The 14021-nt window shown below is 34.0% G+C and overlaps 1 protein-coding gene across 1 annotated transcript; it reads right to left on the bottom strand.

Annotated features, from left to right (window-relative positions):
* Window positions 1–3107: 3107 nt before the first annotated feature.
* LOC145791563 (uncharacterized) lies at window positions 3108–5460 on the bottom strand. Its single transcript, XM_082871927.1, has 3 exons — window positions 3661–5460; window positions 3332–3425; window positions 3108–3229 (listed from the first exon to the last, which is right to left on the bottom strand). The coding sequence occupies exons 1-3, from the start codon at window positions 5458–5460 to the stop codon at window positions 3108–3110; spliced, it is 2016 nt and encodes a 671-aa protein (XP_082728053.1).
* Window positions 5461–14021: the final 8561 nt, after the last annotated feature.

Here is a 14021-nt window from a genome sequence, read left to right as displayed (position 1 = left end):
TTTGACTTTAATTCAAATTTCTTCATCAAAACAAAACTCTCAATCCTAACATCTCATGAATCTCTTTCCTACGTGGCACATCCATTCTTCTCTCATTCTATTTTCCTATTTGTTCTTATCTTTTTTTATATTTTTTATTTCACTTTTTAATTACTTATGGCATGGATATAAAAGATTTTCAAAATATTTAAAGAAAAAAGATTTTCAAAATATTTAAAAATAAAAGATGAGTTTGACTCTAATTCAAATTTCTTCATCAATTTATGTCTTACCTAAGGATATTTGAAATAAATAAATAAATAAATTTATAAATCTCAAAACCTAACTTCTATGACAATATGAAATTAGGCAAAAAGATTGGAGAATAAAAATAACGTTCTAAAGAAATTAAACGGGTGATTTAACCAATTATGCAAAAAATTTAGCATCTTATGTAAAAAGAAGCACATGTTTTAAATCTCATATTATGTTTTTTGCTCTCTTTTACTTTTGCAATTTATCTAAGTTTCTCTTTCTATATTCGTATAATTTATCTTTAAATTTGCATTTGATTTTTTTTTTAATCTTTATCTTATATTTACAGGATCGATTCTTGCTTTTGATTTTTAATTAAGTTTATTCTATTTTTATCTGATTTTCACTTTCTATATTCTTATAATTTTTTATTCTTTCTTATTTCAATTAAGTAGCTTTAGAAGATAAAATTTGATTAAATTATAGGTAGTAGACACAAAATAGAGTTAAAATTTGTATAAATAGAGTTAAAATTTGTATAATAAGATAACATAATTGCTTATTTTTTAACTACACAAAATTTAAATTTTAAAAAATTATAAGTGGCACTTAAATCTTATATGATTTTTAACATACTACCTCGATTTTATTTTAGTTTTTTTTTTTTTACAAATTTTAAAAAATTGTAAGTGACATTTCACTCTTATCTAATTTTTTAATTATTACCCTCTCCATTTCTTCTGTTATTAGAGTTATATTAGATTTTATTTTTCTTTTCAAGTTTGTCTTATCTTATTTTTTAATTTTAAATTTCAACTTTGTTTTTTTTTTTTTCAATTACTGAATTTCTCTCTACCTCATTTTTCTAGGATTTGTCTAATTTTCTTATATATATATATATATATATTCATAGTTTATCTTCAAATTTAAACTTAATTTGTTTTTATCTATATCTTATATTTACAGAATCCACTCTTACTCTTAATTTTCAGTTAAACTTTTTTTTCTTCTAAAATTTATTTAATTAAATATAGTAAGATCACTAAATATATTATTTCAATACCCATCTAAATAAATATCATAGTATTTAATTGTTAATTTTTAGCATGTTCAACATTAGTTACCATTTTTTGTTACTTTTTTTTTTTTTTTGATCGGCAAAAAAACTTCATTGATGAAGCACGTACAAAGTACAATGGAGAACATCAATGAAGAGGAGCTTGGAGCTAGAACAAGCTCCAACCTCCTAGTTGGAGAGAATCCAACAAACATAGAGAAAAAACAACAGAAAGAAAACCAGAAAGAGGAGCTTGTTACTTGCCCGTGCATAACACGGGTTACCGCTAGTAGTTGATAATGCAAATGTGGATGTGATGTAATTGTTCTTGGATTTCTATATTAAAGTGTTATAGCAATAAAGGATGGACATAAATGTAACTAGTAAAAGGGGAGGATGAGCATAAAAAGAGGAATGTTAAGATGAGAATTTAATAACGAATATTTTGGAATGGGTTAATAAATATAAAATTATGTGATTTCTTAAACATGTTATTTTCAAAAAGGATTTATGATTTTCTAATGAAAATGGATAGTTTTTGATAATCGAAGGTTTTCCTTAAATGTTCAAATAAACTTTGAGAAAAATGTACTCTACGTATAATATTTTGAAATTACAAAACGTCACCTACTATATGGTATCTCCCTGCATGCATGATCATTTCTATCTATAAGATGATTATTGTTTTAGAACTGTGAGATTCCTACTGGGCAATTATGCTCACCCCTTGTTGTTTTATTTTTTTTACAGGAAGAGATTTCGAATTGATTGGTTGAAGGATTAGGAAGTTCATGTATCTCTTATATGTAATCTCATTGTGCTGTGATGTTTGTAATCATTTATTTGTAATCCCGTAGCTTGGCATGTATTATTATTGTTGTTGTATTCATCATGAGAGAGAATATGTACTATTATGTTTCTATTACTCAAGGGTAATATATATTTTTAATTAAAAAAAAAATAGACCTAAATTTCAGGCTCTTGGTAATGTTTTTGAGTAATTAAAATTTGGGGCGTTACAGATTTACTCATAGATTCGTATTTGTTTATGCATGAATCTCAAATTGAATCTTGAATTAAATTACACATCTTAAGATTATGATAACAGAGCATAATTATAGACTAGTGATTTTAATTTTAATAAAATGTTGTAACATTATACGTTATAATGAAGATTTCCATTAGAATCATATAATGCAGGGATCTCAATTCGTCTCGTGCACTTGTCGCGGTTCTTATTGATCCAAAAAAGAACATAAAATGTCACATATTTATGCTGACTTCGAAACAAATGTTCGTGACTTTTCATCCCTCAATATATTAATGAATGTTAATTGATTCTGTTTGTTGTTCCTATGTACTTTTTATCCAAGCCCAACCAAGCTATCCAAGCATTTGTTGACCATGGAACTATTGCGAGGAGAAATGATTCCAATAGATCTGAAACTGAAGAAGTTATACTGCTTACTATGCTGTTCGATTAATGAAGAGATGGGAATGAGACTAACACTCTTTTTTTTTTTTTGATCGGCAAAAGATAAATCTTTATTGATGAACATACAAAGAGCAATATTACATCAATAAAGAGGAGCTTGGTGCTAAAAAAGCACCAAGCGCCAGTTGGTGAGGAACCAACAAGAGAGAACAAGAAAAGAAGCAAGTAACAGATAGACTAAACTAAAAGGAACAAAGAACTAACTGGTATACACAGCTGGTATGAGCCAAAACCTATGCACCAAAGCAGAATACCAAAAACAAAACAACACAGATCTGCAGCCTTCCATCTGCATCTTACTCAGTCCAACCCAAACTAGATTCAAGGTGAATTAGCCCCCAGGAACACACTCCACTGCATCTGCATCTGCATCTTCCTCTGTACATCCTGCTGAATCTCCTCTGAATCATCCTCCCCTGCTAATTCTGAGAGCATACCATGGCCTGACAGAGTTCAGACCAAACGCCCAGCAGATAAACTCAGACTACACTCTTGCCATCAGCAGACTATGCTAAACTGAGCAGACCAGGCAGATACACTCTTGCCATCATCACAACACTGCTTCAGGAACAAACTATTTACAGCAGCCCAATTTAGCTCATAATACACCAGCTTAAAATCAAACAGATCAGAAGCCTCCTAAACACATAGCCATCCCCTCAACAGATCAGAATAAGCACATGGCATACCAGGACTCATACACAGCACTAATGCAACACCTTTTCCAGTAGAGCAGACAGAACAACCCACAGAGCTTCAGTATGCCATCACTTAACTACACACCATAACAGACTTGACTCAGATTGTATATAATGTCATGCACCGAATAATTAATCCCCTTTAAAGCTGAGGAAGCCCACATCGCTACTCTCACCTTTATTAGCTCTGCCAAAGCAGTCCAATCCGGTTGCACCTTGTTAAATACACAATCGTTTCTGCTTCTCCACACTGACCACATTACTGCTACCGGCAGTGTTTTCCAGACTGTTAGCATCTTCTTCTTTATTTTTATCTCTGGCCATGACAGCAATAAACCCTCCACTGATCCAGGGCTAACCCATTTGTAATTCCACCAGTTCACCAAGTTGGCCCACAATTTCCAAGTGAAATGGCAGTGAATAAACACATGATTAACAGTCTCCACCTCAGATTTACAAAACACACAGAGAGAAGAAGCATTTGGGCTCAACACTCCAACTTTTTGCAAAAATTCATAACACTTTACCCTTCCTCTCCACGCTAACCAACTCAAGAATTGAGCTTTGGGAGGGGCTAAATTGATCCAAATACACCTAGTTACTGCAATATCTACCCCTTGACTTGCTTCCATCCACTTCCACACTGATGCCACGGTGAACTCTTCAGATGGGTGAGCTACCCAAGAACAAGAATCTACCATCTCTTCATTGATCCTAGGCGCATTTTGCAGGAAATCATTTAGTTTCTGCACTTCCTCCTCTTCCCATGCTAGGAGGGGACGTCTGAAGACCAGGTTCCAATCTGAATCTGACACTCTTCTATGAACAAAATCGACCAGCTTTCCATCTTTTTCAACTGATAATGCGAATAATCTGGGAAAAGACACACTCAGATTTTGATTGTGGCACCACTTATCAAACCAAAAATGTATCCTTCTACCGTTTCCAACAACTAGCCTAAAATTTTGCCAAAAAAATTCCCGCAGAGCAATGTTACCTTCAGCCACTGATGTTATGCCTCTCCACGTATACGACAGTCCCACTGGACTAATGAATAAGGGGCACCACCTGCCACCTACACCGCCATACTTACTACAAATCACTTTTTTCCACAAGGCTGCCTCCTCATTTCCATACCTCCACCACCATTTAACTAACATACACTCATTAACCTGGCCTAGGTTTCTTACCCCTAGCCCACCCTTGTTTTTGTTTACACATATCTCTTTCCAGCTAATTAGGTGCAGTTTCCTCCTAGTTTCCGACCCTCTCCAAAGAAAGTTAGCTTGGATTTTGTGGAGTACTTTTGCAATGCCCACCGGCAACTTGAAGATGGATAAGAAGTACACTGGCAAGCTTGACAAAACGGACTTGATCAACGTTAATCTCCCAGCGAACGATAGATACCTCCTCTTCCAAGAAGCTAACTTGCTCTTAAACTTGTCTATTACAGGTTTCCAAGCAGCCTTTCTCCTTGGATTTGTTCCTAATGGCAACCCCAGATAACTCATTGGCAACTTTTGACTTAGGCAATTTAATTTCTTTGCGAAGACCTGAACAATATCATCCTGAATGCCTACCCCACACACCTTGCTTTTGTGGAAATTTATTTTGAGCCCAGACATCACCTCAAAGCACCTTAGAATTCTTTTCACGGCTACAACTTCCTCCCACTCAGCTTTACAAAAAATGATGGTGTCATCGGCAAACTGCAAATGCGTAATTTTCAACTCAGTTGGACCTGCAGACACTCCTCTTATCAATCCCACTTCCTTAGCTCTTTCTAAAAGAATGTTCAAACCCTCCGCTACAATATTAAAAAGGAACGGAGAAAGCGGATCTCCTTGCCTGAGGCCTTTCATGGGGGAAAACTCAGAAGTAGGTGACCCATTAACTAGCACTGAAATTTGAGCTGTGGATATGCAGGTCTTTATCCACCCTACCCACTTCTCTCCAAACCCGAAATTTTTCATCATCGAGTACAAGAACTCCCAATTTACGGAGTCATATGCTTTTTCAAAAATCCAACTTTAAGATGAGCCCTTTCTTCTTCGACCTTTTCCACCAATCCACCACTTCATTGGCAATCAGAACCCCATCTATAATATGTCTACCTCTCAAAAAAGCAGTTTGCACTTCACTAATAATCTTGGGCATCACTCTCCTAAGCCTTTTTGACAAGATTTTAGCGACAATTTTGTATATGGAGCTGATCAAACTTATGGGCCTATAATCTCCCAACCCCACAGGGTTTTCCTTCTTAGGAATCAAAGTAATGAATGAGCTATTTATTCCTTTAGCTAGCTTCCCGTTAGCATGAAACTCCTTCATCAATTGCACAAACTCACCTTTCATGATGGTCCAACACTGTTGAATACATTGTAGATTAAAGCCATCTGGCCCCGGCGCTTTATTCCCATCACAACCTTTTATTGCTTCCCAGATTTCATCTTCCAAAAATTTTGCCTCTAATATCTCAGCTGAGTCAGTTGAATCGATTGAGGCAAAAAAACCTGACAGCTTTGGTCTATTCTTCCATTCCTCATTAAAAAGGAGCTTGAAATGCCTTACCACTGCCCGTTTAATCATCCCAGGCTCATCCTGAATCACCCCATTCACATTGACTGAGTCTAGCAAGTTTTTCCTCTGCCTTTTGGTTGCCATTAAATGGAAAAATCTGGTATTTCTATCCCCGTTTTCAGCTCATACCCTTCTAGATTTTTGAAGCCACAGCCAATCCTTCTTCTTACCAAGATCCCAAACTAATTTCCTAATCTCTACCCTTCTTTTTAACTCAGCATCCAGTAAATTCCTTTCTTCGGCTATCAGATCCCACTCGTGCAGTTCCTCCTCAGCTTTTTTCAGATTCTCCTCAATGTTGCCAAAGACTTCAGTATTCCACCTCTTCAGATGGACTTTCAGATGACCCAGCTTTTTCAAAAATCTGAAACTAGCCCAACCACTTACCTGGTATCCTTCCCAACAGTTCTTCACTTCTACTTTGAATTTGGGATGCAAACACCATGCATTTATAAATCGAAACGGTTTTGGGCCCCAATCCCTCTCATCCTCCATAAGAAGTATGGGACAGTGATCAGAGATACACCTAGGCAGTCCCCATTGTTTAAACTTGAACTCTTCCAGCCACCTGGGGTCGATTAAGAATCTATCTATTCTACTCCATCTATTCCCATCCATCGCGTTACACCAAGTAAACTGCCTACCTAGCATTTGCATATCTACCAGCTCCAATTTATCAATAAAATCATTAAAATCCTTCATCCCTCTTTCCCTTCTAGAGCACCCTTTCCTTTCACTCCTAAATCTGATTTCATTGAAGTCACCTCCTATGCACCAAGGGCTTAGGTAGGACTGATTCAGTGTTGTTAGAGCCTCCCACAGTTTCCTTCTTTTGTTTACATCATTAGGTGCATACACATTAATAATAGTACAATTAAAAGTATGATGAGCCATACCTACTAAAATCACGAAGCTCCTAGCACTACAACACTCCTTGAGCTTAAAAATCTGTGGATTCCACAAGCATAGCAACCCACCTGCACTTCCATCTGCACCCACCTCCATGTACTCCAGCTCCTCCCACGGCCATAAGGACTTCGCAAAATTTTCATCTACTGAGCTTCTCTTAGTTTCCTGAATCAGAAGGACGTCTACCTTCCTCACCCGAACTATACTCTTTATTTTTGAAATGAGACTAACACTCTTGAGTAGCCCAATGCAAGCCCTAAGTGAGTTGAGGGGCTTTGGCTTCGGGCTCTAACTCGATCTTGGGGTAGATTGCCCTCCTAGTGGGTAATGTAGAAGACCAAAAGGACCATAAGGCACAGTTGTTCATGTGAAATCAAGGAGCAAGAGATTACACTTTTACGCTTTCCTGAAGAGAGCTCAAAGCAATAAGATGAACTATAGGATAAGATGCTAGCCTAGTAAGATAGGTTGCTTGAGTACATTTCCCCCTTTCTATAAGTATGAGATTCATGGAGCAATTCTTAGATAGCAAGTACTAGTTCCCAATTTGACTTCAAAAAAAGCATTTTTTTTTTTCTTTTTTAAAGTTATTAGTTCATGACTTTCTTGCATGTGCTCACAAAGACCCCCTAACAAAGCTTTGTTTGATAAAAGCAAACGATTTGTTCCGACAATCATTCTGAGGGGAGCTCAGTTTTACGGGAAAGTGAAACTAGATGCGATCCCCAGCGGTTCTTAGGAGCTTCCTGTTCATCTGCCACGTTGACTCTCAACTTGAACATTTGCAGGCTTTGGGGAAGAGCTTTGACACCCTGTTCAGTAGCCTGTAGGTTGTAAGCCAAGGCAAACTCTCTCAAACTTGTTTGTTGCCCTGTAAACCTTGTGTTATTTCTCATGACAGACTGAATAAAAGATTTTGGTGTTCGTTTCCTTGTGTAAAGGTTGCTAGTTAGTGTGCTGTAAGAGACTAATAACGTATGACTAGTGGGTTATTTTGTCAGCTTCTAGTAACTCGTATCTAATTTGGCTGTTGATTATTAACTTCTCATATACTTTCTGGGCAGTAGACAAATGAGACAAAATCGTCAATTGACAAGTCTTACATTGACAGGACTGAGACACTCAAGTGACTACACTCTCGCAAGGTTTGGTGAGTTAATGTTTGGATCATGGTCATGGGCTCCAAACATTGACCCAAGCATTTGGTATTAAGGCTTTATTCAGTTGCTATACACATGGAAGTGCATGCATGCATGGATGTGGCCTTTTCCTTCTTCAACTTTCATTTTATTTATTTATTTATTTTTTTTTGTAGTAACTCAAAACTTACGTTACATGGACTTGCCAGGTTTGGCGAAGTACCTATGTCGACATGACACCACACGAGTGCAGGTGCGGAATCCAGTCAGGATATGGCATGGAGAAAGTGGACACGGTGGCATACCTGCAAGACTACGATTAGGGCTAAGATTAGAGTTTTGATTGTCTTCATCATTTTCTTCTCTCAGTGTTGATCTCGATCGTCTTCGTCTCTAAGGGTTTCGATCATCTTCGTCACTCTCTTCTCTTACTGTCGATCTCGATCGTCTTCATTTCTCTTTCTTATCTCACTCTCGATTTCCTCTTTGTCTCTGTGCTTTTCTCTCTCATCGTCTCTCAATATGTTCTCTCTCTCTCTCTCTCTCTTAATATAATTTATTTTATATAATATAATTGATCATATATAATATATATAATAAAATTTATAAATTATAATTTTTATCATATATAATAAAATATCTAATTGTTATTTTTTAAAATATCATATATAATAATAATTTCTGTAAATTATTATTTCTTTATTTTTTAACCTATAATAAATAAAATAAATCATCTAATTGTTTTAAAAAAATCTAATTAAATCATATATAATAAAAAAATTATAAAATAAAATATCTAATTTTTATTTTTGATTTATTTTAACATAATTTTTTTATTCCTTATTTATTATAATTTTTTATTTGTAATATATATATGTCAATTAAAAATAAAAAATAAATTATATAGATAAATTATTCAAAATATTATCAATAAAAACAATAAATATATTTAAAAAATAACTGTTTAACTCATCTTTATATAATAAATATATTTTAAAAATAACAATTTAACGTATCTCCGTACCCGTATTCACATTTGGATCCAAATCCACGTATCCTCAATTTTTAATTTTGAAGTGTCCGACCCCTAGATATGCACCCGCATTCTATACCCGTACCCGAATATGTGTAACATACCTCAAAACTTGTTGTCATTAGGTCAGGTAAACTTCCGTGAAATTGGAAGCATGAGGGAGGGTCTAGGATTCAAATATCTGCAAGGGTTTCAATGCAGCTCTACCATGTCCTATCTCTGTGATTTCAGGTACATTACTAGAAATTCTATTTTTCCATTTTAATTTATTTTTTATTTGGTTATTTATGATTTTCATTAAATATGGGCTGTTGTGTTTTTACCCATATATACCTCAGCCATGCACTTTCTGCGTTTTTATCATCTTGTATAATACTAAACTTCAACCAAAATAATTTGTGTCACATGCTATGTTGCGACCTTCCATTACATAGTTGAGGTATAATCCATTTAATTATGTACTTTTTGCTTCTATTATTGGCAATTGGCCATACTTCTCTCTCTCTCTCTTGATTGGCAACAAAATGGAATCTCATAAATAATGAAAAGAGAGTACAAGAAGAGGGGGACAAAAGGTCCACCAACATCAAGAAAGATGTCCGAAAAAAGAAACTCAAAAGAATAAACCTCACAAGCCTCAAACAGCTTTCCAACCCCTAGCAATTAGATTGTATCTACATTTATATGCCTCCCAATAGTCTTCCTTTTGTTGTATCACATCGCAGAGAATACAAGCGTGGTCCTGGATGATTTAAAATTTGTGTTAGCATAAAAGCAGGCATTCATGCATATTTTTTCTATGCTTATTAGCATTGTAGAATTTGGGCCTACTTATTGAAATGTTTGTTCAACTCGATTGAATTGAGATAGATGTCTAGAATTTATTTGATTTTTCTCATCAATTTGGATGTGAAAAACTTTGATTTGGATAATTTATTGTGTTTTCCTGTAGTCCTGTTGGTATTGTTCCTAGTCGAAGAAATACTTATGAAGCGATTGAAATTGTGAATCGGTGGATGGTTTCCTATCTTTTGACAAAGACACCGTTCAGGTACAATTATTAGCTACAAACAGGGATATGACTCTTTTTTTTCCTTCTTGGAACATGAAAATTAGCCAGAAGGCTACAAATAGGGCTGTAAATGAAGAAAACCAAATTTTGGAACATTTGAACTTGTCTAACTAAAAATTTATCGATCTTAAAGAATCGAGCTTCAGCTTGGTTCATCTAGTATTTGATAAACTCTAATTTTGCTTGAGTTAACTTAATTACATAAACGAGTCAAGCTCGAAGAGAAAAATCAAACCTCAATTAGGAAAAAAAAACTTCAATGTAACGGTGATACCACGTCAATGGTATCACCGTCCAATAATATCTCAACATTTACTTCCTATGCACATGTAGTAAGGTACTTTTATTTGGAAAGTACAGGTTCATCCCTCCCATATAGGGTTTATTGTTTGTTGGTGATACCACGTGATCGATGTCATAGTTACACTCAATTTTCACTGCTAAATTAGCATGCAATTATGATTTTTTATTTTATTTATTTATTTTGTTTAAAAAGAAGAAAAGATTGAGTACAATATAAAAGAATGCTCATATTATTAATAAGTTTCATTAATCAAATATATAAATTTGTATTCAAATTAAAATATAAAAAAGAAGACAAAATAATAAACATACAATCGAATCCATATATTATTAAAAATAAAAATTAATTGTATGATTTTGTGTTCAGGAGTGTATTCAAGCTTGAGTTTGGTTCTACTCTTGATTTGATTATTAAATGAGCCTAGAAGTTTGCTTGATCTTTTTCATTTAGAAAACAAGTCCGACTCAAATAAGCTTTAAACGAGTTAAAAGATCAAAACTGTTCCTGAACAACTTGATTCAGTTTGTTTCCAATCATAACTACAATGAAGCGGAGGATACATATATATTCAGTTGATAACTAAAATTTCTGTTGGATCTCTGTCTTGCAGCATACATTGATGAATCTGAGTAGTTAATTCCACTAACTGTCATATTCTTAGATCTGAGTTTTTTTGGCCGATCAAAAAAAAATATTCTTAGATCTGATGACTCTGTGGGTTACTTCAAATCCCATTATTGTTTTTATTTTTTGTTTTTTTTTTATAAGGTTTGGAATTAGTTTTTTAAGAGAAATAGATAGTTATTACTTAGAGAAGAGAATTGAAGAGATCCCTAGGATGGTTATGATATTTGAAGTAGTAGTTGAAGGATGGTTAAGTCTCAACTGTGGGAACATTCCCATTTGAAAGTTCAAACAATCTGTAATTATGAGAAACACACACAGAGAGAGAGAGAGAGAGAGAGAGAGAGAACAAGGGGTTGAAGACAAAAGTGTGACCCACCAAAAATACGATGCAACACTCTACCATCATGAGGCTTTGGAAGACTTTTGACATCGATTAAATGGCCATGATTGTTGCATGGAATTCAGTATATTCTCTCTCTCTCTCTCTCTCTCTCTCTCTCTCTCTCTCTCTCTCTCACTTGTTTCCAGTTGTAATTTTCTTTTGGAGGATTACTTATTGCCACTTTGAATATTGATATTGAAATCATGAGAATGTCGGATCCGTAGGTGAAAACTCTCTTTTCTTGTTTTTGCACTTATTTTATTTTCATTTTCATGTTTCGAAAAGTTGAGATTTCTCTCTCTTCTCCGTGAAAGAACTTCATTGCTCTTTTGTTTGTTTTTAGAACTCAAGGATAAGATTGAGGCTGTGTTTGGATCAAGTATTTAAGGAATGATTTATGGAGGAAAAAGAAGAGAGGTTAAAATGAATGATATGGAAGTTAATACAGTATAAATATTTGACAAGTATAGTCTAAACATTTTGAGGATGGAGTAAAATAGTATATGCAAAAAAGTTGCAGGTATAATTTTATTTTATTTTACCAGCACATGTATAGATTATGATTCACTGGATTCAACTTATTAGATCACCACTCATAGAGGCATTAGAGGACTTTCTTAATTAGTTAAATAGTTATTCTTTAATTAATCATCTATTCATATGGTCGATTAATATTTATGTACCCACCCTACCAAGGGAGGGCATGATCTACCGGGATTTGTTCGCTGGCTAGTGCTTTTGAAGCTTATTAGAAGATCATTTGCCTTTAAATTTTATTCTTTTTTATATCTGTTTGGGATGTTTATGTTAGTTTTGGTATTTTGGAAATTTGTTTGTAATTGTTGTAAGAGTGATGATAGGATGACTGAAGTATCAAATTTAATTACCATTTGAAGTGACATCTTATATGTCATCGATACAACGCATGTAATGTGTTCATTATACCAATGTGGTAATGACATTTAGATGAATAAATTGGGTATGAAAATTTAGTACAACATTACTCTTGTTGTAATTGTTGATTATTTCTACTTCTTTATGTTGCGAGATATATATACATATATATATATATATATTTGGGTAAATAGATGCATATATCTCCTACTCTAGGAGGTTATGTATAATTATAATTTACATTTGTATAATTATTGATTCATTCTACTTGTTTGTATTGCCACAAGGGAGAGCATGAAAGAGACATTTTGTGCCCACAAATCTCCATATAATTCTACTAATTTATTAGGGAAAGAAAAAAAATCCACATTTCATCTATTCCATTTTACTGCTTTTCTATGGCATTCTTTTGAAAAATGGAGAAGTTGTAGGCATTTTGGCATATGAAGGCATAAACATTATGCATTGCCCTAGAATAGAAGAAACCTAATTAGGTTTTTCTTTACATACTTTTGCCTTGTAATTTTAGCATCTATCTTGTGCACATTACTATGATAATTTGATTTTAATGTACATTAATTTGCAAATATACTTTGAAAAATGTTAAGGATGCATAATTTTTATACTGAAAATGTGGTAGCAAAATTTTAATTTTATATCACAACAATGTTTTTTTTTTTTAATTTTTTTTCAATGAATGAATGAATATAAATACATCCTTTTATACAAGCTTTTTGCATATAAATTATTTGTATAGAAAATAGATACTTGCATAGAAAAATGAATCCTAGAATACTCACAAGAAATGGGTCCCATTATAACACCAACACACCTCTATCCTTGTGAATGTTCTGTGATCCATTTCAGTATAGTATTGCGCGAGAATGGGGGAGACAGTTAAACCCCACCAGCCAAATGGGTGGTGCTTGCCATATGTTTTGTAATCAATTATTATGTATAGGGGAAGTCACTTATATTTGTCACCAATTTGGATATCTATAAAACCTTTTTGTTTTATTGTTATTATTTTTTTAATCTCAACTAGTGGAGAATGGACTTTAATAGCATATGGAAAACTTATGTTTATTCAAAGTCAAGGAAGAAATTTATCTCTAACTATTTCTATATACCAAACTTTTCTACTTTAGACATTTGACCAAGTATCATATGATCTCTTTCTCCTGAATCTAATTCCCCACTATACATTGGAGTATGTTTTTTAGAAGATCTATTTAATGCGCACAATGATCATACCATTCTATTGCAAGCAAAATGAATCCCATCATCAATGTTGGTTTGTTAACGTTTATTATTAAAAAAATAAAAGTAAGATATAATAAATAAAAATAAGATATATTTGGTATCCACGTGTTCAAAAAAAAAAAAAAAAAAAAAACATTTGAAGATAAGTGAGATGGGTGGTGTAGACACCCCATTTTTGACCGACCTTAAGACTCAGACGTCACTGATTGAGTGCTTGGTGATATTGCATATCGTGCTCGTCCAGAGGTTTCAGAGTCTTGGCCGCGAGCCGTACCTCCGGACTTCCGGACTCTTTCATGCTTTGCCTCGGTTTGCGAACCAGGCTCTGTTTTCT

This window comes from Camellia sinensis, chromosome 5 (genome assembly GCF_055761805.1).
Source record: "Camellia sinensis isolate YWXY chromosome 5, ASM5576180v1, whole genome shotgun sequence".
Taxonomy (NCBI): domain Eukaryota; kingdom Viridiplantae; phylum Streptophyta; class Magnoliopsida; order Ericales; family Theaceae; genus Camellia; species Camellia sinensis.
Note: the sequence above shows the minus strand (reverse complement) of the source record. Positions and strands in the feature narration are given on the sequence as shown.